The sequence below is a fragment of the Acomys minous genome (genome assembly GCF_964271855.1).
Source record: "Acomys minous genome assembly, chromosome: 5".
Taxonomy (NCBI): Eukaryota; Metazoa; Chordata; class Mammalia; order Rodentia; family Muridae; genus Acomys; species Acomys minous.
This window is the reverse complement of record NC_140494.1, coordinates 61,599,724-61,627,016: the sequence shown is the minus strand read 5'-3', so window position 1 is coordinate 61,627,016 and position 27,293 is coordinate 61,599,724. Positions and strand designations below refer to the sequence as shown.

Genomic DNA, 27,293 nt, shown 5'->3' with positions numbered 1-27,293 from the left:
TTAAATAATAGTTTGGCTTTCCCAGGTAAAGCACAATTGTGAAATGAGGGTTCTCTCCTTGAATGCTACTATGTATAATACATCATATTAAAGTGGAGGTCATTTCTTTCTCATCAGTATGGGCTTTTCCCCCCATTTTCCAGTTTTAAAACAGACTAAAGTTACAGCTATTTTACTAATTACATTGAAAGTGTTAGATTATGTCGGGAAAATTGGATAGCACAATAAAACAGCCTTACCATGTATTTAAGTCCTTTTATCTTTCACAGTTTTGTGAAATCTGTAGACCATCTAACCTGTGCAGTGAATTTTCATTTATACAAAACTACATTAATAAAGATCTATAATGAGAAATTAAACTGAAAAGCAGTTCATAATGTACCTTTCAGCTTTATAATTAGCTCTATAATCTGTAATCAGATGATTTAAATCTAATAGAGTTAAATTACAAAGTAAGTAATTTCTATTTCCAATAGGAATCGTTATATCTTTGGAATTTTCTGAAGTGCTAATGAGTTTCAGAGAAATTATTGTATATCTTCTACACTTTATTCCCATTAGTAAGCACAATGCCTGGCAAATGCTACCTGCTAAGTAAACAACCATTGGACAAATCAATGATTATGCAAACTTGGATGAGCAATTAATGAAAGTATATTGATTTACCAATTCTCCCACTCAGGGCCTGAATGATACTCACATGCCATCTTCTCAGAGCAGGCATCTATTTCCTTCTCCATCACCACTGGATGGTACTGCTGCCCCATCAGGCATTAAATGAAGCAGCCATACCTCCAGGTAACATGTGACAGAGACTACTAGTCAAAGAGTCAGATGTGGGGTCCAGTTCTGCCAAGCCTGTTGGCCTTTCTGCGTGTATCATGTGTCAAGGAGGTTTGCACTGAACCTGCTGCCAGCTGAATTCTATTTATGCACAACGCAGGTGTTACATGACAACTCATAGAACTCCGAAAGAGAAATGATTTAGTCCCAGTTTATAGATGAAGAAGAAGACTGAAGCTCAGAAAGATTGAGGAACTTGACCAAAGCAAGAAATACAGGACATATGATTGCAAATAGGTTTCACTCTAAGTCTGATGATTATGATAGTGACAAGGTAGACAAGAGGTTTATAGACTCTGAAGTATTTTACAAATGTATACTCACATCACTATCATAATGTGCCAATATCCAATGTTACAGAATTGCCCTACAAAAAAATCTCTTCTCCAAAGCTGATAAATATCATTGAATATGACCATTGAGCCACTGTGCCTTGCCAGACCGCTGTGGTAGGCTCTTCCAGATCTGCTCTGTCTGAGCACGTGAATACTGTTTTTTGTTTCTTGGGTGCAGAGTCTCTCTACAGGAGTGATGGCTGCTCACAATCTGTCTGCTGTCTACAAGAAGTACAATAGGATGTTGCTAGTAGCAAAGTACTCCAGTTTAATGCAGTGAGGTTGCTTTCCAGCCATCAGCTGCCACTGACAGGTAGGGACACTGGAGCTTTGCTATGACACATTGAGGATTTAAAGTGATCGTGAGCACTGACTCAAGGCTTCCCATGGCCTCATTCAGAACTGAAATTTTACTCTAGCCACCAAGGCAAGTATTCCTCCCCTGAAGAACTGGGTAACTTTGGAAGTTGGGCTCACATTGCCTCTTTCAGACTGATGTGCTTCTAACATGCTTTGCCCCAAACCTGTCATTTGTGCTCATTGTGTGAACTGTAAGGTGTAAGAGATGCGAGTATCAAAGTGCTCCTGTGGATGATGGCTCAACCCTTCCCATCTGATGCCCCTGCAGTCCTGGGGGGCCAGAAAGGAGGCGTGGCTTAGAAGAACAGTGCTAATGCAGCCTGCCTAGGGTCAAGCTCTGGCTTCACTGCTTAACCTCTCTCTGTCTTAGTCTTTTCATGGTGGTCTGCTTCAAACTGATGTGAAGAGCAACAAAAGCGTCCCTATATCAAACCTAGGGAAATACACTCAGTATGTAATAAAACTGTATAAATGCTTGCTTTTTTAAAAATAAAGTCTCAAGTTTACTGATGTCTATAATCTGTACATGTGTGCTTCATTATGGAAACTGCACATTTTAGTGGCTGATGGAGTGTTACTCTCTGGAGAAGTGTTTTCACTGATTGAAACCCACCAAGGCAAAATAGTCAACAACTTCATCAGACTTTGGCAGAAGCTTGTACACGGATTCTGAGTAAGGCGTGGGTGTGAACAGAGGAGGAAGTTGATTTGGGGCAGACCAAAGCAAAGCCATGCAGATGTTTATACCACTGGATGCAAAAGACATCTCCCTAAGTTATTCTCTGACTAGACAAGCAGCGTCCATCGTCCTGACATGGACCTGGGCCAGTGTCCCCTGGAGACTTGTCCTGGCTGGATCCCACTGCCTCTTCATCTATTATGCTTCAGCATCTTCCTATCCCTCAAATCCAGTCACGTGTTACTCCTCACTGGACTGGTTGCTGTTGTAATCACATGGCCACTTGTAAGCAGATAAACTCCAAGTATGATCAGAAATAAAACAAAATGCCCAGGCTTGTTTCTGTCCATGCTACGACACCGCTTTAGAATTAGTCTGTGAATGTGCTCCCTGAAAACAGTTGCCACAGGTCTTCTAAAAGCACCCAGGCCTCAGATAATGAGCTACGCCTACAGTTGGCATCCGAAGGATGAACAGCTGGTGGGTTCTAACTTACAGACAGCACAGAACAAAAAGAAGCTGTGTTCTACACCCAGATCTCACCAAGCAGATCTCCCATTGCCACTTTCAACTGAAAATAAAATGAAATTAGATCTATATGAAGAGCATCCCATTTTCAATTAGCTAACCAGGGGAAAAATGGACTGGAGGAGATTTTTCTGCTTTAATTATATGAAAATAATTGTTCCTGAGAACAATTGAATCTGATAGTTTTGTAATGGAGTTATTTCTATTCCTTTAAAACATGCAGTTCTGAGCTGGAGAGATAGTTCAGTGACTTGGAACACGTGATGCTCTTGCAGAAGACCCAGGTTCAATTCTTGGCACTCACATGATGACTTACAAACCATCCGTAACTCCAATTTCAAAGCGCCCAGTGGCCTCTTCTGACCTCCTTGCCACCAAGGATGCTAACGGTGTGCATAAACACTCAGATAAAATAAAACATATAGCTCTAATTTTTTTTAAATTTAAAAACATAAAACTAAAGACTCTAGGATATAGATCAGGCCTGTAAGCCTAGCTATGCCTAGTTGGAAACAGTCATTTATTGCCTAGAAGCTTTGTCAAAGAGTATTCTTTTCTTTTTCTTTTTTCTTTTTATTGGATGGAAGTCTTAAACTTCTCAGTATTATTTGTATTTAGAGTAAGAGCCTCCGCAAGTGTCCAAGGCTAACTCACCTGGACTTGCTCTAATGTCTAGCACATACATTAGCCATTGTAACAACTTAGTCTCTGTTGACTAAATTAAGCTGTTTGTCAGGAAGTGAATCTTTCAGCGGGAAAAGAAGATGTTAATTAGGTTACTAGTAAATTAAGCGACTGTTGAGGGAGCAAACAAAGGCTGTGAGTCTTCTGAACTGACACCTGAACACTCAGGGCTGACAGCATTCTACAGCAGGGATCTACACACTACAGCTTATAGGTCAGATCTGGCCCTTGTCTTCTCTTTGTAAATAAAGTTTTATTGAAACAGCAGTAACATACAGCTATTTACATGTGACCTATGGCTGCTTCCGGTCTACAATCGGCAGAGATGAGTAGTTGGATTGTAGATTCAATAGATAGAAATATCAATCAATAAAATATTTACTGTCTGGCTCTTTGTCAAAAGTGTTGCTAACCTTGGTTCTAAAGGACTTGTATTACACAAGGTGATACTTTGAGAAGGATGACTGCAATTGTGGTTTTAAAAAAATTTCTGGAACTTTGTCATGATGAATTAATTCCACCTCAAGGTTATCCACAATAATGTGAAGCAAGCCAAATGATTAAGGCACTGCCACAGTCCTATGACACAAATGTCCCCTTCCTAGGTGCCTTACTTCAGAGTCCACTATACAAACAACTCCGGGGAGGTGGGGGCACACTTCCCACTTGACCCTGATACACATGACTCTCCAACTGTAGGTCGCTGTGCTTTAGAAGCTGTGTCTTTCACAAACCTGTAGTCTGGAGTTTATAAGAGGTGGCCATGAAGGCAGTCTAATGGAAGCGGAAGCAGGGACAATTTTTACACAGGTTGTCTCTCAAGGTGTACAGCCATTGTAGGAACTTGGGTTGGTGGTTTGTTACCTCTCACTATATATAAGCAAAGACTAACTTCTAAAGTGAGGAAGACCTCTCCAACAAAACTAGAAGCTGCATGTTCATTCTCTATCATAAACTCATAAGCGTAGATCTAGCAGTAGATAGAACAGCAGGCCCGGGGTCCTAGAGCAAAGTCTACCCACACTAGCATCATGCTCTTAGGCAAATAACTTATATTTTATAGAACAGTGCTCCCCAAACTCCCTCTTCTTGCTAAAATCCTATGGTTCTATAATTCCAGCCAATGAAGCTACATTCTTACTACGCTGCCTGGCACACAGCAAGCACTACATAAACATTAGTTGTTACTGTTTTATGACGGTGTACCTTTGAACAGAAAGGTGAATTCTTGCCCATTATAACAACCCATGATCTACGAATGGACTTCTCAATAAGCCATGACTTAAGTGATGAAATCTGAGATCTACTGACTTCAGAACAAACAATTAAAATGTTTGATAATTTCAGTGAATGTTGATGGTAGTGAACTGGTGGCTCAACAAAATAGTTGTGTTTCACACCATGGTGCAGGTATCATTTTCTTGGGAAAATTGTGGTAGAAGTTGGGACTCAGAATTTGGAGTCCCCAAACATCAAAGGCTCTCTCAGTGGATGCCTAACACTATAGACTTTTCAAAGTATGTAATCTGTTTTGTACACACACACACACACACACACACACACACACACACACACGTCAAGAGTAACAACAGTAACAAATAACAAAAGGGAATTATTTTAATAATATGCTGCATAAAACCTGCCCACATAACTACTCCTGCATTTGGGAGACATTACTGAGCAGAATAAGGGTTGTTTGAACACAGGCACTGTGGCCTTGAGCTAGCTTATGGTCTAATATGAGAGTACACGCTGAACGGCTAATGGTCAGGTAGCTTACACACTGTGGAAACTCTGAGCAGGAGATGATTCATTTACTGAGCTGCAAGAGATTTAAAACATAACAGATCATTCAGACCTGAAGTTTCCCGTTTACTGTTTGTGGACTGTGGTGACTGGAGCTGTGGAAGGTAAAACCATAGATAACAGGGGACTAGAATACAGAAAGCTTTGACGCGCTGTAGGAGAGGAGCGGTGATTTCTATTAAAATGTTAAGCGGCATTGGGTCCTGCATTTCCAAGCAGAATTAGTCAGTCGGTGGTGCAGCAGAACTGTTGTGCTCGCTGTAAGCCTCCAGGCTCCATCTCTTTTTAGAGCTGGTCAGCCCAGGATCTGCAGCTTTTGTTCGAGGGCTTTCTCAAAAGACACAAAGGCCTGCTCTGCATACACGCTAAAATATGTACATATTTTCCGTGTATATATACAGAGAAAACATGGGAGTCAGTGAAAAGATTAATCTAATAAGAAATGAAGTGAAAGCCCAAGCAGGCTGGAGCAGTGACAGGTTGGTTTGCTGACATTTTGGTAGGAGATAAAGAATTATCTTCCCTTCATTTTACATGTGGCCAGACACCTCTGGGTTCTTAGAAAAAAATTCCAGCTGTTTTTACTGGAATAAATAAAACAATAAATGACTTTACCTTTTCAAGAAGACATAGTATAGTGGATGTAGCCCATTTCTGGTCCCTCTTTACCGAAAACCCTCGTTCTTTTGTAGTGAGTCCCCTTTTTCTGGGAGAAAGTTAGTGGACGTTAGATTCCTGTCCTGTTTCTGTTAGTTGGTAAGTGATGGAACTTAGATTCAAAGTCCACTAGGTCATCTTCCAGAACAGTTGTTCTCAGCCCTGCCAAAATCCTCATGCTGTGGTGGCGGCACCTACGATAAATCTTCTTTGCTGCCGCTTCATAACTGTGATGCCACTAGTGTTGGAATCACAGTGTAGCTCTCTGACATGTGACCCCTCCTAAGGGGTCGAGACCAACAGGCTGGCAACTGCTGTTCTATATGTTAAGCTCAGACTCCCTCTGCTCCTTCAATTAGAGACACATACTATACCATCAGGCCTCAGGATCACCAAGACTGACAGGGCAATGGGACACACTGCTGTGCTCACTCAGTAACTACAGCACCATACTTAGCAAACAGAAACAGAATGTGGAGTGAAAGTCCAACATCAGATGAACGATAACCGTTTCTAGTGTAAGCAGGCCACATTTTTATTTGGGAACATCTACACAAAAAAATATTTATTTGACTCAGCGCACGTGTGGCCTGTCTGAAATTCACATTCAACACGGTAATTTAATCTGGTAAGGCCAGATAAAACATCTAATCTACCTTTTAATTTAATTTTACATCTATCAAAACTTAGCACACTTGTTGGATTATGGTCTGGTGCTTTGTACATGTTAATTGCTTGCCCCCAAGATTCTGACTTCAGACTGTCACATACCCCAAGTATTGCTGTTTAACGTTGCTTCTTCTTTCCTTGGCTTTCCAGGTATTGGAAAGCCAATACCTGGGCAGGGCCAGAGGAAGGTGGGTGTGGCCAAAGTTCCTAGGCTTTGGGAGAGAAGGATCATGGGAAGGAGATGCACACAGGTACTAGAGGAGGAAGGAGGTGGAGGATCGCCATTGGATAGGAACAAGCCACGTGGGCCCAGAGGAGGAACTCTGAAGTTCCACATGAAAGAAATGGCCCAGGCGAACAACCTTAGCAAGTATTTTGCGATTATGGTTGGGAGGTTAGCCCAAATAGGAATTATTAGAGCAGAGGGCGTGTCATAAAGGCTGGGACACAATGGAAGGTAGCTCAGGAAGTAATATATCTGCCATGCCCAGGGTGAATTAAGTCTATTCTAAAATACATCAGGCATCTGTGTCTTTATTGATTGAGAAAGTAACTAAATAAAACCACCATAATAATTATAAGCTGAATAATAAACATTTATTAGGCCATCCTTTTAAATTAACAGCAGCACATACTATATTCGACAAGGGCAATTTCTTAAGTCTTCTGTTTTTATATTATCATGATAAGAATATCTAAGATAAGATCTACTCTTTTAACCAATGCTTAATTATAAGATGCATATTGAATACTGAAGGCTCGGGGTTTTGTGCAGAGGTCTCTAGCACTCACTGGTAAGGTTTCTATGGAAAATCATTGAGATGGCTGTAATTAGTTCTTAGCCAGTCATAGCCACAGGTGTGCCATACTCAGCTCTTGTCCCACTGGCCAGCAGATCCTCACCCAACAGCTAGATCAATCTCCAAAGACGAACGTTTCCATTTAGCCGATAGTCACTGAATGGATTTAAGGCAGGCAGCCTCCAGCTGCACCAGATGCTCCTGAGAGAGTTATAAATGCAAGCGCCACACCAATCAGAGAGCCTTGTGGGTATGCTCTGGGAGGCACAGAGCAGAAAGGAGGCATTTATTACAAAACAGGGTATCAAAGGTATCAATCAAGGTCCCAGCAGGAAGAAGAATTCACTTCATATTTAAGAAGATTTTAATTAAGAGGCTACTTAGGGAGGCATAAGCAGCTTCGAGGAACTCTAGGATCCCTGTGCACCCAGAGACCGCACTAGCATGATGCCGTCACTACCCACACGGCTGAACATACACATAGGGAAAGTGGCCTTCCCGGAGAACACTGCAGTTTGGCCGTGCAGTGTCAAAGAACTCCAATTTTACGGAAACCTGGCTGCTGGCAGTGTAGCAGCTCGAACACGGGAAGAATTCCACCAGGCTCGCTTCCTCTCTCTGCAGGTGTGGCGCGGGAAGTCAGCCCTATGGAGCACGGTGCAGGGCAGGGACGAGCCGAGGGCACTCTGATGAAGAGTGAGAACACAGGACAAAAGTCGAGAACCCGAGGCTGGGGGATGAAGTAGTGGGTAAAGAGCTGGCCATAGAAGCGGAGGACTGGAGATTTGATCTTCAGCACTCACGTAGAAGCCAAGCCTGGTCGCACAGTCCTGCAACCCCAACGTTAGAGAGGCAGAGACAGGAAGATCCCTAGATCCTGTTGGCCACCCTGTCTAGCTTCAGGTTCACTTACTCACACACACACACACACACACACACACACACACACACACACACACACACACGAGACAGGCCCGTCATTTCTGTGTGCAGAGCCAACAATCCACGAGCCTTGCTTCTACGGATATTATAAATGTATACTGGCTTGTTTTCTTAATACTTATTTCATCGATTTATCATGAAAATGTTCAGGCATCAAGGAAAGTGAAAGAATTTTGGAGGGAGTGTGTATATACTCACCACTGGGCCTCTGCACCACTGTTTTAATATTTACCATGCATCTGCCCAAAGTCTGTCTCTCTCTCCGTCTGTCAGGAAATCTAGTGTATCTCAAAGTCAGTTTCAGACACCAACACATTTTCTCCTAATGCCAAATCATTTGTGTCATTCATTCTTAATTTCAACTGGGATGTGACTCATTTTTTTACTCGTGTGTGTGTGTGTGTGTGTGTGTGTGTGTGTGTGTGTGTGTGTGTGTATGTGTGTGTGTGTGTGTGTGTATGTATGTGTGATGCTTTTCTTGATATTTGGATAGATCAAGAAGCCAGTTAATTGGATGCTTTCAATCAGGCACCTTCACTTTAGGAGGCTTGTTGGTCCTCAGAAGACAAACAATGAAAAACACCTTTGCAAAATTTCCAGTTTTTGGCCATTTTACTTTCCAGGGTTTGCAGGATTGATTTCTGGAAGCAAGCCAGGGCCAGCACAATAAAGCTGAAGATGAATGTTGAAGAACTAGCCACCGTCTTCTTCACAGCCTTGCATTCAGACCTCATTATGGTAGACTGACTGGTTTTAGCCCCACACCTGCAATGTGACCTTTGCAGTCACACCAGGCCCATGAAAACCTCATTTTCTTCTGGTTTTAAATGCAGTTGAGCTAAGGAGTGTTGAACACTGGGCTATCTTAACCCCCCCCCAAACCCACTGTCCTCTGGCATCTAAGTATATGGTTCTGTCTTGGCTTCCTGACCTCCACATGCAGGGCAGGTCTGAGCCCCACAGGTTATTTCAACCAGGCTTGGTCTCTGGGTAGCAACCGAGAAGTAGTTCACAGTTTAGACTCAATCAGGCTCTCTTTAAAACTCTGACACTCCAACAGCCTGCAGCAGGCAGGGGTGGGACTTAAATTACCTGCCGCTGCAGACAGACTCCCAGGGGCATTCCCTTCTCTAAATCACACTGCAGTGTGGGTTTCCAAACCGTCTGCACGGGTTGAGCAACAACGTTAGCGCGCGGAGGTGACACCTTTTCTGTATTGCACTTGAGAAAGGAAATGAGTTTGGGAGCTGCGAGAGGGACCAAATTAATCACACGATGTGAAAACGCATTTGCCCAGAATGAGGCTGTTGTTTCCCATCTCGCAGCTGTCGGTTGAAGGGCCAACCTCACCCAAGACACTCCATCAGGCAACGGAGGCGAGGGAAAGGCACAGGAAGCAGGATGCTTTTCTTGACCAAGTGAAGAACAGAAGTCAAATACCTCAAAAACAAAAGACAAACCACAGCCAAAATGCCAGGCTGAATGAGAGCCCAGAAGGCTGGCTTCTGCCTAGCTGCCTAGCGGGCACCATATGAAACCTCTCAGGCCAGGAACAGTTGAGTCACACTTCAAAGGTGTTGCCTTGTGCAGAGATGAGAGAGCAGTATTTTAAGTCAGACCAACACGTGGACAGCATTCAGCCCTGGAGAACGAGGAGAAGGTCTGTAAAACGGCAAGCAATCTAGCCTGTCCGGAGAACGGGCTGTGAAATGAATTCCGTGAGAAGACAGGAGAATAAAGGCCATGTTATCCAAGCTTGGAGTGTCTAGCATTAGATTTTTAGAAGGCTGAGGGGTACACACACCCCCAGACGAAAATTAACAAGAGTTGCCGCATTTGAAAAAGTTATTTTGGCAGAATAACTGGGCCTCGTGTTGCATGTCATTAAGTCTAGCATGAAGAAGGAGAGACGGGGGGGGGGGGGGGGGTGGGGGTGGTGGGGGGGGTGGGGGGGTGGGGGGGGCAGGGGGGGTGGGGGGGGCAGGGGGTGGGGGGCAGGGGGGGTGGGGGGGTGGGGGGGCAGGGGGGGTGGGGGGGTGGGGGGGGCGGTGGGGAGAGCTGGGGGGTTGGGGGATCAGAAGTGCAAGGTCATTCTTAGCTACAAAGAAAGTTTCAGGCCAGCCTCTATTATGTGAGACCCTGTCTAAAAAAGGGGAGGCGGGGGACAGCATTTACCACAGAAATAGCACCTTTGAGCTGGCGATTAGAATCATTAAGAGTGCAAGCTGCTCTTCCACAGGAGGGTGAGAGCTTAGTTCCCAGCACCCCTGTTGGGAAGCTTGTAGCCACCTATACCTACAGCTCCAGGGGACCTGCGCCTTCCAGCCTCTGCAAACACCTATGTGCAGGTGTGCACATATACAGACAAATGAAAACAAAAGTAAATTCTTAAAAATAAATAGCATGTTTAAATTTACTCTATTAATAGGATGATTTTTTTAAAAAGATAGCTAAGAAACTTCAAAAATATTCCATCTACAAATGCCCCCCCCCTTTTTTTTGATAGTTTACATATGAAAACCTATTACTACTACAGCGGCTTAATCTTTTCTTTCTGATTTTATACAAGGCTCCAAATGAATATTGACTATTTTTTTATTAACTTTGACTCTGATTTCAGGTCTTTTTTCAAGGACATGAACTTTATGACTAATCTAGACATTAAAACTCATCATTGGAAGGCACATACTCCAAAAAATCTGTGATATGAAATTAAGGCAATGGAATTCTTTCATTTGCATTTTCATGGGCTCCTAAGATCATTTATATAGCTATGTCAATGTCATTCAAATCTGAGGTTGTGTCAATATGGAAAAGCTACCATCTCTGCTTCTATATAAACCCCATAAAGAATAAAGAACACAATTAATGAGGACCAAATGTTTAGGCATTTTATAGGTTCATCTAAATAACTTTATCTAGGTATTGTGAAGCTTAAATTTCAGACAAGAAAGATAAAGAATGGGTGGGGGGGAATGAAGTGCACATTTGGAACCAGACAGCAGTAAATGTTGAAACTAGTATTCAAACACATACTTGTTTGATTGAGATCTCTACGACATACTTGTCTGGTTGAGATCTCTATGACTCCCCTGTGTTTGGCATATGGGTTGCAGTTGAAGCTTATCCATTACTTTAGAATAGAAATTATTCAGTGCAATGCCTTATTTGTCATATGACACCAGTGAGAAACTGTGAGAGCATCAAAGAGAAAGCCTTGTCACATACTTGGCCTTCTCATAGCCCACCTTGGAAGACTAACAAATGTTGCTTACTATCAAAGAAGGTGGTTGAATATTTGAAGGGTGAGAAAGCTAGGTAATCCTCTGGGTGATCCCCGAGACACCAAGAATCTCTCCTATCAGAGACACTCAGGAAATTCAGGGGCTGTCATCTGCACACCAGCCGACTGGGGTAGCACTGTCAGCAGCCCTCGGTCATTCCAGGGTACCCATGACATGTGCTCATCCTCTCCAAAGAAAGCAGGATGAAGAGGAAATCTCTCTGGTGAGATCCCTCCATGGGCAATGGGAGCCATAGCTTGCATTTACCTGGCCCGAGATGGGGAGAAATATTCTAATGTCAGATCAATGTGGGGATCCACTTGACACCGGGAAAGCAAAGAAGTCTACAAGATAGCAAGCCATACAGCAGAGCAAGATTTAAGTCTGCTTTTGGGAGTTTCACTGTTATCTTCTCTCTTGGCCACAGATACACCTTTGGGCTGACCAGAAGCAACAAGGCTAGACCATCGGTCAGCCTAAGTTCATGTCTTGGCTGTGCCATCTCCCCACTTCTAAGTCATCTGCCCTGACTTCCCAATGGGACAAAGATGACAAAGCTGCAATGACATCATCTTTCTGAAGGTGCTTTGGAAAGTCATTCAAGAAAACCTGTGAATTTACGGTCAATGGGATCCATCACACGGTCTTTCATCTTCACCCAGCAGGATGTTATGTCTAAGAGACTGTTGTTATGTTTTTAAGAAGCATCTTACTGAATAAATTATCTACCATAAAGAGTCCTTTCTCTGATGGGACACAAATAGAGAAGCTTCTAGAAAACTGGTGGGTGGGGTAGAAAAAATTTTAATTTGTACACTTTAGAAAGCCATCCTTTCACTTATTTCTTTGTATTTATGTGTATACATGCATATAGATGTATGTGTACATGTGTGTGGAGGCCAGAGGCAGACATCAGAAACCTAGAGTTCTCCAATTAGGCTACCCAGACTGGCCAGCAAGTCCCACAGTGCCTCCGATCTCTACCTCCCCAGTGTTAGAATGTAAGTGCTTTTTAAACATGGGTTCTGGGTATCAGATTCCCCATGTTCATCTGGCAAGGGCTTTAGCCTCTGAACTGTCTCCTCAGCCCCAGAAAGCCATGCTCTAATTTACTGGTTTTCAACCTGTCATGGCCCTCCAAATTATCGGAAAACACAGATTACACACATTATAATTCATACAGTAGCAAAATTACAGATATGAAGTAATAATGAAATAATTTTAGGGTTGGGGGTCATCACCACATGAAGAACTGTGTTAAGAGTCACAGCATTAGGAAGGTTGAGAACCACAGGCCTAGTCCATAGGTGACTTCTATAAGGGGATTTTACATCTTGTAAGATATAAGAGCACACAGTCATATAGCTTGAAACGTTCTGAGCTTGGGAGCCCACGAGGACACTAAGGCAGATTGTCCTTTAATGTAAGAGATTTTCCAAAAGAGTTAATAATGCAATAAACAGACACATGGTAACATGGTAGAGCCTCTGAGGAGAGTTTAAGCCCACACAGCAAAGAGGAAATCAAGACAAAGGTGGTGGGTTTTATGCCGCATGATTGACAGGGAGCCCACAGCATGCACCTGCAGTCAGGCTTTCTCTGATCCAGCTATGAGGGCAGAAAGGAACCCAGAGGAACAGATAATGTCCATTCAGGAAACCAGATCACTGTAGCCTCAGGAACTGTCAGAGTTCAAGCACAATGGAGGGGCCCTGGTTAATGCAGTTCTCTCCATATTTGGGGCCTTGTTCCAAACTGATCTAAGTCAATTGGATTGCTTAGCTTTTAGAGTCTCTCCTTATATTGCTCTGGCTTCTGACAGATGGTGACCGCCATGGTTCGGACACAGCCTGACTACAACCTTCTGGGTAACATGTGTTGAAATTTAATCCCCACTGTGAGGCACTGAGAGGGTGGAAATTTAATCTGTGTCCAGTGATTAGAGCTGGGACCTTTGGGCGGTGCTTAGGATTAGATAAGGTCATGGGGGCGGGGGAGCATTTATACTTAGAGGGAGTTGCCTTGAAAAAGAGAGAGAGAGGCAAGGATGCAGCCCATCCACACACTCCCTCCCTTCTTTATGTCCCATGTCTTCTCTGCACCATCTCAGGGCTCTTCCCAGCAACGATATCACCAGGTGCAGCCTTAAGGTCTTGGACCATGAACCCAAATAAATCCTTCTTTATACGAACCCGCCTTAGCTCCTCTTTTCTTTGTAAGTGCCCATCCTTGGTTTCCTTACTCACTCCTCTATAGTAACAGGACGTGATCTGAGACAGGAAGTGCTTGAACACAATGAAAGTACCCTCCAGCTCAAATTCATCCACAGGTTAAAAAGATAAGAAAACTGTAGACACCTACTCCTACAAATTTGGCAATACCTCTTCTTGGTCCTTTAAGGAATTTCAAAATAGAGCATCAGAGACAATCACTGTCCTGGATTCAGGTTCTTCCCATGGACACACTTCAAATGCATTTCCTGCCACCTTTGCAGTTCAGTTGGGGCTCTGTGACTGTGGTATGCTGTGACGCACAGAACCTCTCCCACAATCCCTCATGCTCTTCACCGCCCTCCTTGTAGGTCTGTCTTGAAGACAGTAACAATACAAGACGGAGATGCCAAACAAAGGACGGTAAGATCCTGAGGTCACCACGCATAAGAGAGTCATCCGAGGGAGCAGCCAACCAGAAATACACATGGCCGACTTTGAGTAAGTGGAAAATAAATATTGTATGAAGCCACCAAACTGAGAAGCTGTTCATCCCGCAGCCCATGTTAAACTGGCTCGATTAATCCAGACGCTTGCTTGTATGTGCTGAAGGAGATAAATGGCTATTCTTTTTGTGTATTTGTTTGTTTTGTTTTTTCAAAACAAGGTTTCCCTTTTTTTTTCAGGCAAGGTTTCTCTTTGTTTTTTTTTTTTTCTTTAGACAGTTTCTCTGTGTAAACCTGGCTGTCCTGGACCTCACTCTGTAGACCAAGCTGACCTCCAACTCACAGAGATCCCCCTGCCTCTGCCTTCCTAGTGCTGAAAAGAAAGATGTGCATCACCACCACCTCGTGACACATCACTATTCTAGTGACAGGACAAGCAAACCTGGAGCAGACAGATGGCTTTGCTGTCACATGAGGAAAGCACTGACCTGGGCTTGTTAGATTCTTAGTGCAAAATGAGAGAGACATGTGGTCATTTATCAGCCAATTATGTATTCACTAATGAAAACACGTTTAACCCTGATTAACCAACGCTTTAGGGTGAATTTGAGTTTGTTATTGTCCTGTCTGTCTGTGTTCTGTTTTTGAGATGGTCTCACTATGTAGCAGCACACAGTGGCCTGGAATTTATAAGGTCCCCGATTTCACCTCCCAAGTTCTAAGACACAAACACGCCCTACCACACACAGTTTCTTGTGTGAATTTGCCTCACGTGATACATACAAACATATATATAATACACACACACACACACACACACACACACACACACACACACACAGCTGTCTTTGAGACTGGAGTTCACAGTAAAATGACTCGAGTGATTACTAGCCAGCCCAGGGGCATAGATGCCTGGCCAGAGCAGAGGTAACACTCCACGTTTATCCATGCCATGGCACTGTCACCAGGAGGTAAAATTAGATGTAAACTCTTTTGCTGGAGTGCTGCCTTCTTACCTGTGTTACTGCAAGCATTATCTGAACTCCCCTAGGGTAGAGACTCAAGCAATTTGTACTGCAACTGTTTATATGGAAGTATTTAACAGATAAATCTCAGGCATGGAGCAGGCTCCTGATTCACAACCATTGGCTATCTTATTTATTTCTCTGCTCACTCCAAGAATTGGGAGCAAAGGATCATGGGACCTATTCCTAAATATAAGATTCGATCAATAAAATTAGCCATCTGTCCAAGGAAGGCTTTAAATGCAGGTTATATTTAAGTATTATGTTCCCAACTGCCCAGATGTTACGGAAAAGTGGCTGCTGATAGGATTCCTTTCGCACAATGTAAACTGTTAAAAGGCTAATATAAACTTATTGCACCGAGAAAAATAAATAGCATTAATGTTGTATTAAAACTGAATTAGGATTTGAGGGTGCCTTATCAGCAAAAAAGGAAATGTTAAAAATTGAAATCACTCAGTATTTGCAGAGTCAGATAAGAAACACATCTCAAGTGTCATTTGGGGAGTGAGAAGAGAGAGGCTCAGAAATAAAAGCAGACGAGAGCAGAGCCATCGCACTGGTGGGGAAGGCACCCTCCATTACAGGGATTGCTCTTCGCTGAAGCAGGCAAATTTCCTTTACCCAAACTGATTCAGAATGGAAGGGGTTGGGATATTTTTAAGATCTGGAATATTTGCATATGTATAATGATGCTTGCAGGGGTGGGGGAGGGATGGGCTTCCAAGTCAAAACACAAAGCACATTATTTATGTTTCACAAATGCTTTCTACATATAGCCTAAAGGTAATTGATGAAAAGTTCTAAATAATATTGTGCACCAAACTAAATTTTACACGTCAAGTCATCTGTGGGTTTCCCCTCTTGAGGCACTATGTCGGTGCTCAAAAAGTTTTGGTTTTGGAGGTTCGGATTTTGGATCATGGATGCTCGGCCTGGAATGGCTCATCCTTCCTTACACATATACCATTTCAGCTCTTTCAAAACATTGGTCTGTTTTTCTTCCTTTGGTTTTCAGAGTAAGCCAGCAGTGGGGTCGCCTGGGGGAAGTGAGAGCGTCTTACAGCAAAGGAACCGGAAGAGTCATTACAGAAAGTTCACAGGGCCTGGCCTGTCTTTCTGTGTCACTATTACCAGTGCATAAGACTCAAGCTATCTCTTAATACCTGACTACATTGGGCCAACTCCCTGCCACAGATCAAGCATCAGAATATCCTTTAAAAGACTCCTTCCCTTCCCTTAATCCCGTAAAACTGCACCCAAAATAGATACCGGGCAAAATTCAAGCATCGCCCCCAAGGGTTATACTGTTTTACACAGGCAATTCATTAAAAGGAAACACGAAACACGTACCTGGCAGCCTCATTTCCCAAGCATAAAATCAAGGTATGTGGCTGAACAATTTTTGTTTCATAAATTAATTTGTAAGACATCTCAAATGTTTATGAGTCATTACAAATTAAATCACATGCAATGATACATTAACATGTATAGGAAAGGATAAAAAGAAATAAAATCATAAAGGCTTGCATTTGTTAGTAAGCCTGTAAATATGTTTGTATATTTACTCTTCCAGGCTTTTCCTTCTAACCCAGATTAACAGTTACTTCTATTTTGCCCTTAGGCACCAGTCAGTTTTACCCAATGCCTTGGTACATTCACTGTCTCATTGGTTCTCTGAAGGAGCCTATAGGGTAGGTACTTTCCTTAAAATTGTTATTTATTCATTTACTAATTGCAGATAAGGAAACTAGAGAAAGGTTGCATAGCTTACATAGTTTTCCAATTGTCACCAAATAACTAATAATAAAACCCTGAGCTTGGCCCCAAAGTGGCTGAATGTTGAAGTGCGAACACACCCGCTCAGCCAGGAGCCCCTTACAAGGTAAACGAAGCAGCTTTGTGAAGGTGGGGAGAGAGGGCAGGGTGGGGATTGGTTCTGTGGAGCATGGTGTGGCTGTCAGTCTTTCTGTGGGGTCCCCTTCCGCATGCAGCCATCCCTGAGAGGACAGGTGGAGAAAGGAGGTGTGGATGATTTGGCTCCGGAAAGGTGTCATAAGCACTCAGGAGCCTGAAGCTGGAGGATTACCTCTTTGGAGTTAACCTGGGCTGTCTACCAAGCCCAGCTCTAAAGGTAATAAATAACAACAGTAACTAAAGAAGAAAGAAGATAAAAAAAATCCCCAGCCCAACCTCCAGAAACCTCACTTAGTCTATATACGGTTGCTTAACTAAGTTTCACCTGCATGAATGCTGCTGCTAGCTGGCAGAGTGTGATGGGGCAGAGACAAACAGGAACTGTGGGTGTGGCAGAGCGGGCAGAGGTCACCTGCTGTTAACTCTCCTGGAGTTTTGTGTTTCAAGCACAAATGCGAGAAGTATACTCTAAAAATTACTAAAGCACACTGAGGACCTTTGTACCTGCCTGCTGAGGCCCACCCGCCACCCCCTCCCCTCACCCCCCTCCCCTCACTCCCACACCCCCACCCCCCTCCCCTCACCCCCTTACCCTCACCCCCACATCCCCACCCAAGTCCTACACCAGCCAGCTCTGGAACTTGTGCCCTCTGCTGGCTGTTTATATAATTTTTTTCCACCTGAGACTCCCCTCTTCAATCAGTTGTGCATGGAGACACACTTTGCGTCCTTCTTCAAAAGGGAGGGGCCACACCAGTGGACTCAAAATGGTTGGAGAGAACTATGAACCCATGTAACCTCACTGAGTGAGTTACGGGAACTCAAGATACCCACAGGACAAAGCATGTGCAAGCTGAGCCCCATCATAACCTCAAACATATGGGTCTGGACTTCCGTAAATCCAGCTTGAAATCACTGGATACTTTTAGGTCAAATTAACAAAGCAGGGGTGGGGGAACAGAAGAAAACTACAGACTACTATTCCCCTGCGCGAACTCTAAGTTCTGGATATGTTTATGAATATGAATGTATATATGGTTTCTTTCTGGACAGTCACTCTTCCTCAAAAGAAAGCACAGCCTTGTGTTAAAACCACATTTACCTCTGACCTTGATTTCTCTCCTTTGCTTGGATCAGACACAGTCATGGAGAAAGAGAGAAAGACAGAGAAAAACAAAGAGAAACACTCCTTCGTAGTTACTAGACACGATAGAGAAGTGCATGGAAAGGGAGAAGAGAAGCTCAGTGAAGACCCAGAGGCTTCTCCTGCCATGATTCTTGAAGTTCATGGAGCATTACCAGGTAGGAACACCTAGATATCATACAGACATGAGAGCACACACACACACACACACACACACACACACACACACACACACACACACAGAGAGAGAGAGAGAGAGAGAGAGAGAGAGAGAGAGAGTTGTATTTATAGAACCAATACAACTTCACTGTGATAGAAAAGAACTTTCTAGTAAAAGGAAAAGATGAGGTCCCCAAATCACATAACTTGGAAAAAGTCTATAATATGAGTTCTAAGTAAGAACATGACTTATAGAGAGGGAGCCTGATGCTGGCGGCATTTGGGAAGCAGTGTCCCCTGGAGAGACCTGGATGCGTCAACCTCCACCAGGGAGGGAGGCACCTGCCTGTGAGCTAACTTTTTTTTTTGGAAGTTTAAAAATTTTCCCTAGATCTTCTTTTTAATCTAATCCTATGGGTGGAGAAATACTAAGGAAGTGGAAAGGAAAATATTATGGGCTTGTGCCATATTGAGGATGACTGTGGAAAAGTCAGCTCCTCCAGGAAAACCTTGAGCCCTGAACCCTGCTTTATTTTTTCCCACTTGCCTTGGGACCTCAGGCAAAATGGACACGTCAAGAGGAAAATCAGGACCCATGTGCCCTCTCATTCCTGTGTACCTGTGGTAGATTTAATAATGTCATGAGTTCTGTCTCAATAAAAAACAACTCCACACCTTAGGATTGGGAGCACTGGCTTTTAATCCATAAATCTTAAGGTCCCCAGTACACCTATCCTGACTTATGGCACCCAGCTACAGACATGACACAGCAGAGACACCCCTAAGAGCCGCCACCCCTCATCTGATGCAAGAGGACGTGAGTAGGCCTGAGTGGCACCAGCTTCTGTGGTCAGGTGCACAACAATCCATTAAGCTAATCATCCCCTCCCCCAACACCACCAAGCACAACAACAGTACTGTGCAACAATGCCAACATATCTACAAATCCTCAAGAAAACTTTGATCTAAATATGACACTTTATGGCCTGGCACAGTGACACACACTATAATCCCAGCACTCAGGAGGCAGAGGCAGGCAGATCTTCATGAGTTCTAGGCTAGCCTGATCTACATAGTGAGGTCCAGGACAGCCAGGGTTATCCAGAGAGACCCTATGTAAAACACACACACACACACACACACACACACACACACACACACACACACACACACACACACAAATAAACAAATAAATCACTCCTCATCCAAAAAAAAGTAGCTCAAAATAATTTGTAGACCAAAGTGGAAACTTAAAACCTTCTAGATAAGGAAGAACATTTTTGTAATCATGGGTTAAGTTGTCCTAAGAAGAATAATCATTAAAAGGGGATACGTTGGATGGATCAAATCAAGTCGAAACTTTCTTCTTTTTGAAAGATACCTTTAAGAAAGCAAAAGGAAACCGAGCGTGGTGGCATACGCCTTTCATTCCACTCGGGAGGCAGAGGCAGGCAGATTGCCGTGAGTTTGAGGCTAGCTATCCTGGTCTACAAAGTGAGTCCAGGACAGCCAGGGCTACACAGAGAAACCCTGTCTTGAAAAACCAAAGGGGGAAAAAAAGAAAGAAAAGAAAGCAAAAGGAAAGGGCTGAAGAGATGGCCCGGTCAGCCAAGTGTTTGCCTTGTAATCATGAGGACCTAATTCAATCTCCAGAACCATGTAAAACTTCTGCTCTTGGTGACATGTACTTGTAACCTCAACGCTGGGGAGAACGAGACTTGGGGATACAGCAAGTCCGGCCTATTGATTAGACACAGGCCAGCATGAGACCCTTCATCAAAAAGGGTGGATAGGTTTAGAGGGATGACATTTGGGGTTCCCTCTGACCTCTACATGCACACCCACTGCTGCACACCTAGGTGTGCACATGCACAAGCATGCATGTGTGCATAAAAACCACTGGAAAATTGCACCTGGGAAGCTAGTTTTTTCAAAGCATTTGGCTGATAAAGGACTGCACTCAAAATGTATAAAGAACACTTAAAAAAATGGTAAGAAAACAAACATCTTTTTTTTTTCAGAAAAAGCTAAAGGATCCAAAGAAACTTAAGAAGCAAATGACATAAGAAAAAGAAAGTTCAATATTATTAGTCATTAAGGAAAGAAAAATTAAAATTATGATGAGCTATATCATTAGACACCTATTAAAATACCTGAAATGCAGCAAACAAACAGAGAGGTGACAAAGAACCAACTGGATGCAGATGGTCAGCTTTCATTTTCAACTTGGCACAACTTAGAACGATCTGGGAAGACAGTCTTAGTCAGGGATTACCAACGTTGAATTGGCTCGTGGGAACTGTCTTCACTACAGTGGTTGATGCGGGAAGGCATGGCCACTGTGGGCAGTGCCATTCTCTAGTAAAAGAAATCATGAACATGTAAGTAGGGAAATCACTTAGCACAAGCAAGCGAGCGAGCATACGTGTACTTAATTCTCTTTGCTCTTGATTGGATCTGACACAATTGCCCGTTTCAAATTCCTGTCTCTGCCAGTGACGGACTACAACATGGAATTGTGAACTAAACCCATCCTCCACTAATTTTTTTTAAGATTTTTTTTTGTTTCTTCCTCACAGCTACAGAAATGAAACTAGAACACATACCAGATGCTGCAGGGAGCCAGCACATGCAGAACTCCCATACACTGCGCCTAGGAATATGGAACAGTACAACCACTCTGAAAAACCAGTGTTCTCTTGAAGTTCAGCCCACTGGAAGTAGTGATCCCACTCAGCTCCTTACCAGGAGAAATAAAAGCATATCTACACAGAGACACACATGTAACTGCATGTAGCGGTCCCACTCACCATAGCACAACCACTCAGAGACACATAGGTAACTGCATGTAGCGGCCTCACTCATCACAGCCCTAAGCTGAAAACACCTAAAACGCTGTTCCCTAGTCAACAGTTAAACTGTGTTCATCTAAGATCTATGAAACAAAGACTATTACTAACCCTTAACAAAGCAGCAAACCACTATTAAGTGCCACTGTACACGGATTGATCTTGACGGTGTTGCACCAGATGTGAGAAAGCAGACACAAAAGATGGCATTCTGGAAGAATCAAAACTATAGGAACAGAAATCAGATCATCAGTTGCCAGGGGCTTTGATGGGGTGGATTTTCCACTAAGGAGCACTTGATTATATTCTTGAGTGAAGAAAACATATTCCAAAACCAAGGCCCGCAAGGGACTAGCTTGTGGGCAGGTGATGAGGGGAATACAGCCCATTAGGTGGTACTGCTGGCGGAGGCTGGACAGCTGAGGTGTCCTTGCTGCATATGTTTATTAGAACTTGTCACACTATCCCTGAAAAGGAAGAATTTTCCTGAACATCTTCGCCTCAATAAAGCTGCCTAGAAATGATCTTCACAGTGAAAGCTCCCTGCCTGCTTGTCCACCCACGGCTGTGTGAATCCCCCCAGATGAAATCCACGCTCAGAAGCAGAAGAGGCTACAGGCCACTAGTGTTGGGGTCTTCACAGTAACCCCAGTTCTGCTTTTGATGTTACCTTGGACAAATCACTGAGTCCCTCTCAGTCCCACTGCAAAATGAGGAGTTGTCACTTGCTCCCAGTCTACAACAAGGTAGGACGTGAATGAAGCCTTTCTGGCATATTGTGTTTCTGAACCTGGAGGCATGCAAGGGTGGTGTGTGCAAGGGTGGTGTGTGCAGGGGTGTTGTGTTCAGGGGTGTTGTGATCAGGGGTGTTGTGTGCAGGGGTGTTGTGTGCAGGGGTGTTGTGTTTAGGGGTGTTGTGATCAGGGGTGTTGTGTTGTGTGCAGGGGTGTTGTGTGCAGGGGTGTTGTGTGCAGGGGTGTTGTGTGCAGGGGTGTTGTGTGCAGGGGTGTTGTGTGCAGGGGTGGTGTGTTCAGGGGTGGTGTGTTCAGGGGTGGTGTGTTCAGGGGTGGTGTGTTCAGGGGTGGTGTGTTCATGGGTGTTGTGTGCAGGGATGGTATATGCAAGTGTGATGTGTGCAGGTGTGGTGTGTTCAGGGGTGTTGTGTGCAGGGGTGTTGTGTGCAGGGATGGTGTGTTCAGGTGTGGTGTGTTCAGGGGTGTTGTGTGCAGGTGTGGTGTGTGCAGCTGTGGTGTGTTCAGGGGTGGTTGTTCAGGTGGTGTAGACACAGGGCCCTTCACCTTCTCACACTTCTACCTCCAAGGGACTCTAATGTCTTTCTGTCCCCACAAACATTAGCCCCCATCCGTGTAACAGAAGGAAGCAAGCAGTTCCTTGCTGTTCTGTATGGCTACATACACTGTTAGGGGACAGTGGCTTCCTGTACCCTCATCAATAGTGTAGGTACTTTTTGGCTTGGAGGCTGCGTCATGTTCCCTAGGTGACACAGGCCTCCCTCACAAAACAGCAAGGCAAGACCCTCTACCTAGGTTACAGCGACTCTGTCCCTGGGGAGCTCAACCTTGAAAACACCCAAGGCTACATAGCTCTGCAAACAGGACAGTAGAGGCCTGGGATTTTGTGCCAAATACCAGAGCCTACATTTCCATTCCACGCTTAGCCTCTGCGTGGCCTCAGGTAAGATATTGAACTCCTCCAAACCACAGCCTCTCCTCACCTCCCCCCACCCCCAAACTCCCACCCCTCCATCCCCACCCCCACCCCCAGCAGTAAAACAAAGAAACTAGCAGCATGGGGCTCACAAAGCTGCAGGCTTGATTAAAGAAATCCTTATGTGTCAAGTTCTCAGAACAGTGTAACACGCACTTAATTAGTGTCAGTTATTATTATTTAATTTGACTTAATTTGAACACTGTAGTGGCAACTCTTATGAGTCTTGGCATATGTGGAGCTTGCTTTCCTAATGCTCTGTGCCAGAAGATGCTACACCTTAGGGTGAAGGGGCAAGGGGTTCTTTCCTACCTGTCTCTTTCTAAAAGAAGGGAAGGGACCTTCAGGTTAATTGGAATCCAAGACTTTAAGTATCCAACGTCGATTGAGTTGAGTACAGAGGAGTAAATAGACAAGCAAATCAGACTGCTTTGGAATGCCTGCGTGGTAGCCACACCACCTTCAAAGTACTGCACACAAGCCAATTTCTATGGTAGAAAACAAGGTACAAAGTCACTCCCCTATGGATCGGAGCAGGATTCTCTGGTGTCTGGGGAAGATTATAAATGAGGCCCTCTACTGTTCACATCAGAGCCAACCGGGGAGCATTCAGTTTTTAATCTGGACCAATTTTACGGATCAAAAACTAGTCTTTCCATAGGATGTAAATGAGGCCACAAGGAAATTTCCCCCTGAAGTTTATGAAGTAGCTCTCATTTTTCACCCAAGCAGCTTTCCAACCTGAAAGCCATTGTCTGGATAAAATTATGAACTAATTTTTTTTTAAAAAAAGGCCTTTTCTTGGCTGGAGTTAGTCTAAATATTCGTCCCACCTTGATGAGGCCAAGAACATTTAAAAGGAAGTTTTCAAAATCACCCCCAACACACACACACACACACACACACACACACACACACACACACACACACACACTTTGGTTTAAGTAAAACCAAAGAAGCCAACATGATACACTGGTGATGTGAATATTTGAAAAAGATACTGAGTGAGCCAGACAGAAATGTTTTTAGGAGAGGAATGACTCCTCCCCCCCCCCAAAAAAAACAAATAAAATAAAGGAACAAACAGGGGAAAACATGTGTGCAGTTTTATACAGCAGGATCTTGTGAAATAATTTTGCAGCCTGCTTAAACAGATTGGAGTCTCTCCTTAAAGAACTCTGTGTATGTCACTCAGGGTCAGAGGCACGGATGGATGGATGCACGTGCTAGTCAAACATGGCTAGACCGTTTCATGTGCACAAACCTGCAGAGCTCAAGTGGTCACAATGTGGTATTCTTAAGGAAGAAAGTTCAAGGGATCCTCATGTTGAGATGCTGGAAGACGTATGGAGATGCAAGAAGGCAAGTTGCTATGAGACAACCTTGGGTGGCTGTCCTGCCTCCCAAGTGAACTGCATGGTGTGCAGACAGATTTGTTCCAAATCCGAGTGCAGAACAGAAGCAGAGAGCAGTCCTAAAAGCTAAGTCAGTTAAGGGGGTGGGGGTGGGGGAGATACAGGTGACCATAGATAAAGCCTGAAGACTGAGATACGTCCTAGGATAAAAGGCAACCGGCCTACTACTCCAGATAGATCCTTGAGCAGTAAGAAATATTTAAGCAGCCAAATGGAAACCTGCCAAGATTATTTTCTTTGCACTCTGATAATTTTTTTTTTCTGGTTTGCCACTTTCTTGTAGAAACATTTGTGAGAGCAGACTCCACTTTCTGTGAGGTTTTACAGGCTGGATTCAAATAGTTAGATTGTTTTCCATTGTTCAGAGACCATAATTAATCCCATAAGACAACCCCCACTTGCAAAGTAAGCTAAGAAAAAGCAATGTTTCTCCCCCCCCCCAACACACACAATTCTAAATATGGTCCTAGCTAACAAAGAATAAAAATCGTTATTCAGAAACAATGTTAGGAACTTTATTGTTTAAAATATTCTACTTTCCTTCATGGCACAGCAAATCAATGTAGATAAAGACATACTTTTACCTAGAGGGACTGTGAGTTTTTGTGGCTTTATGGTCTCTTCGATCCTTTGTACTAGCTAGCCTACAGTGCATACATACATCTTTGTTTGAACAGCAGAGCAAAGAGTGGAGTTTTAAAAAGATCAGGTTAACAACCCACTGTGGGCTCCTTTCAGCACAAATGCCCCCCGGGCTGCAAAAGAACCCCAACAACAGAGAAAGTGCAGGTCCCTACCCAGTGCTTGGACAGGACCAGAGCCAGGAAGGGGGGCTCAAGCCAAACGTTCAGACACTCAACAGGAAATGGCTGGGCTCTAGGCAATATGAATCTAATAAGATGTTCAAAGAAACAGGAGGAGCTGTTGAAGTCCTTTGCTCTCCCTCGGCCCTCCGTAACCAAGACAGAGCGATGGCTGCCCCCAACTTTTAGCAGTCTATGACCCCATACAGATCCCGCCACCTCTGCTAGCTCTGGAAAACAGAGCTTTTTAACAAACAATTTCCCTGGTACTGGCTGGGCTGGGGGAGGGAACGGCTCCTGTCTAGGCTAGCTCTGCGCGTAACCTGGGCGGTCTGAGCCCACGCTGGTCCGCGGAGAGAGCAGTGTGAAGCTGCTAGCTCTGCGACCCCACCAAAGACCGGGACTAGGGTGTTCCCAGCACCGTGGCTCAGGGCGCACTGAGCTCTTTACCTGATTTTCGCAGAGCGGTTCGGAGTGACAGGGCGCCGGGAGGGACGCAGCAGGCCAGGAGCAAGAAACGGAGCAAGAAGGTTGGGATTAAATCCATCTCAGCGACGGTGTCTGCAAAGTTTCACCAAGTCCCGGGCGCGCTGGGGAAGGGCGTCTCCTGGGGGACGTGGGGGACGCCAGTGACGCGAGGATGAGAAGGTGGGGGAACCAGGGAGCTGAATCAGGAACCACTCGGGAGTCCGAGGAGACAAGGCAGCATTTGGGAGGCTGGCGTGCTGGAGTGGAGCGGGCTCGCGGCGGCAGAGCTTTTCGAGGTTGGGGAGTGGACGCTGGAGGCTGAGGGGAGGGACGCACTGGCCGCCTGAGGGAGGGCGGCTCGACCCGCAGAAGATGGAATTACAATCTAGTGGAAGAGCGAGGGCCAGGGTCTGAATTGACTCATTCCTCGCCCACCTTCTGAGCACACAGCCCCCAGCTCAGCCCTTCCCCGCGGGTGACCTAGATCGGGGGCTTGGGTGGGACCGATTTCAACACTCCGCGGGAGTTCGTAGGCTCAGATTAAAGGCCCAGGGTCCTCGGCTGGATCCTGACTGAACTTTTGGGGTGCCTCGGTTCCACTGGCTGGACCCTTCTTTCCTCACGCTCCCTCTAGGTCGCTTGTACCCAGTTTAAACCAAGTTTCCCAACACCTCAACGATTACTCTGCTCAGTTCAGAACTCCAGAGGAAGTGCAAGGGAGGGGCTGCAATTTGCAAGCGGGAATGAAATGGGCGGGGCTGTCCAGGTCTGGGGTGCTAAGAAGATAAACGGGATTTAAGGCCCACACGGACAGCTGAGGTTAGGCCACTCAGATGCAAAGGCCAAATGGAGATTAGGGAGAGCAGGTCCCCTCCTGGTGGCGGATGGCAACTTTAGACGCTCCAGAAACGGAGACCGAGCTCCAGGTAACTCTGGCAACCCCAACCCCTTTGTAACAGAGAAGGTCCTCTGTAAAGGAGGCGCTGGCAAGGCTGAGACTGGGAAATAGAAACAATGCCAATGCTGCGGGGGGCCAGTACTTTTAGCTCCCCAGCTGAGGACAGACGCCCCCCCTCCCCTCCTAAGGGATGTGCACAGCTGGCTGGAGTTGCTGGTACTGCCCCAAAGGGTGCAAGCTCCAGGGCAAACTGACGCTCTGACCTCCAAGCCCTAATGAAAACAGATAACAATAAATAAACTAAAGAGGAGTGCACTAAAAAGAAAACATCCTCACCAGATCTCTGGGAAAGATCAGAGGCCCTAGGAAGCTGCCAGCAGAGGAAGACTGTGGTCACTGGCTGAGGACTGTCGGTGGGTCATGGCCACGCCCCACACTGCAAAGAAGGTGTGTGTGTGGGGCTTCTTGTTAACCTTTGGTTAGGAGAGCAGCAGAGTGTTGACTGAAGCCCCCACCCCGTGGTTTCTACTCATGATCTCGTAATGAACCTAATCCTGTTAGCAAGGTAAAATTATATTTCCTTACACGTTGGCATTTTCAGGTGTTCAAGTGCCCCATAAATAAATTCAAAGTCTGCTTCAATT

At 44.7% G+C, this 27,293-nt stretch overlaps 1 protein-coding gene across 3 annotated transcripts in view; it reads right to left on the bottom strand.

Moving 5' to 3' along the window:
• The window catches only part of EGFLAM (EGF like, fibronectin type III and laminin G domains), a 171,863-nt gene extending 145,366 nt beyond the window's left edge, over positions 1-26,497 (bottom strand). The window contains exon 1 of one of the 3 annotated variants that reach the window (XM_084781823.1): positions 25,734-26,497. In XM_084781823.1, coding sequence (XP_084637949.1) covers positions 25,734-25,830 — 97 coding nt within the window. In that variant the 5' untranslated portion in view covers positions 25,831-26,497. The remainder of the gene's footprint in view (positions 1-25,733) is intronic. The other 2 variants (XM_084781821.1, XM_084781822.1) reach the window with 2 other exon arrangements.
• Positions 26,498-27,293: the final 796 nt, after the last annotated feature.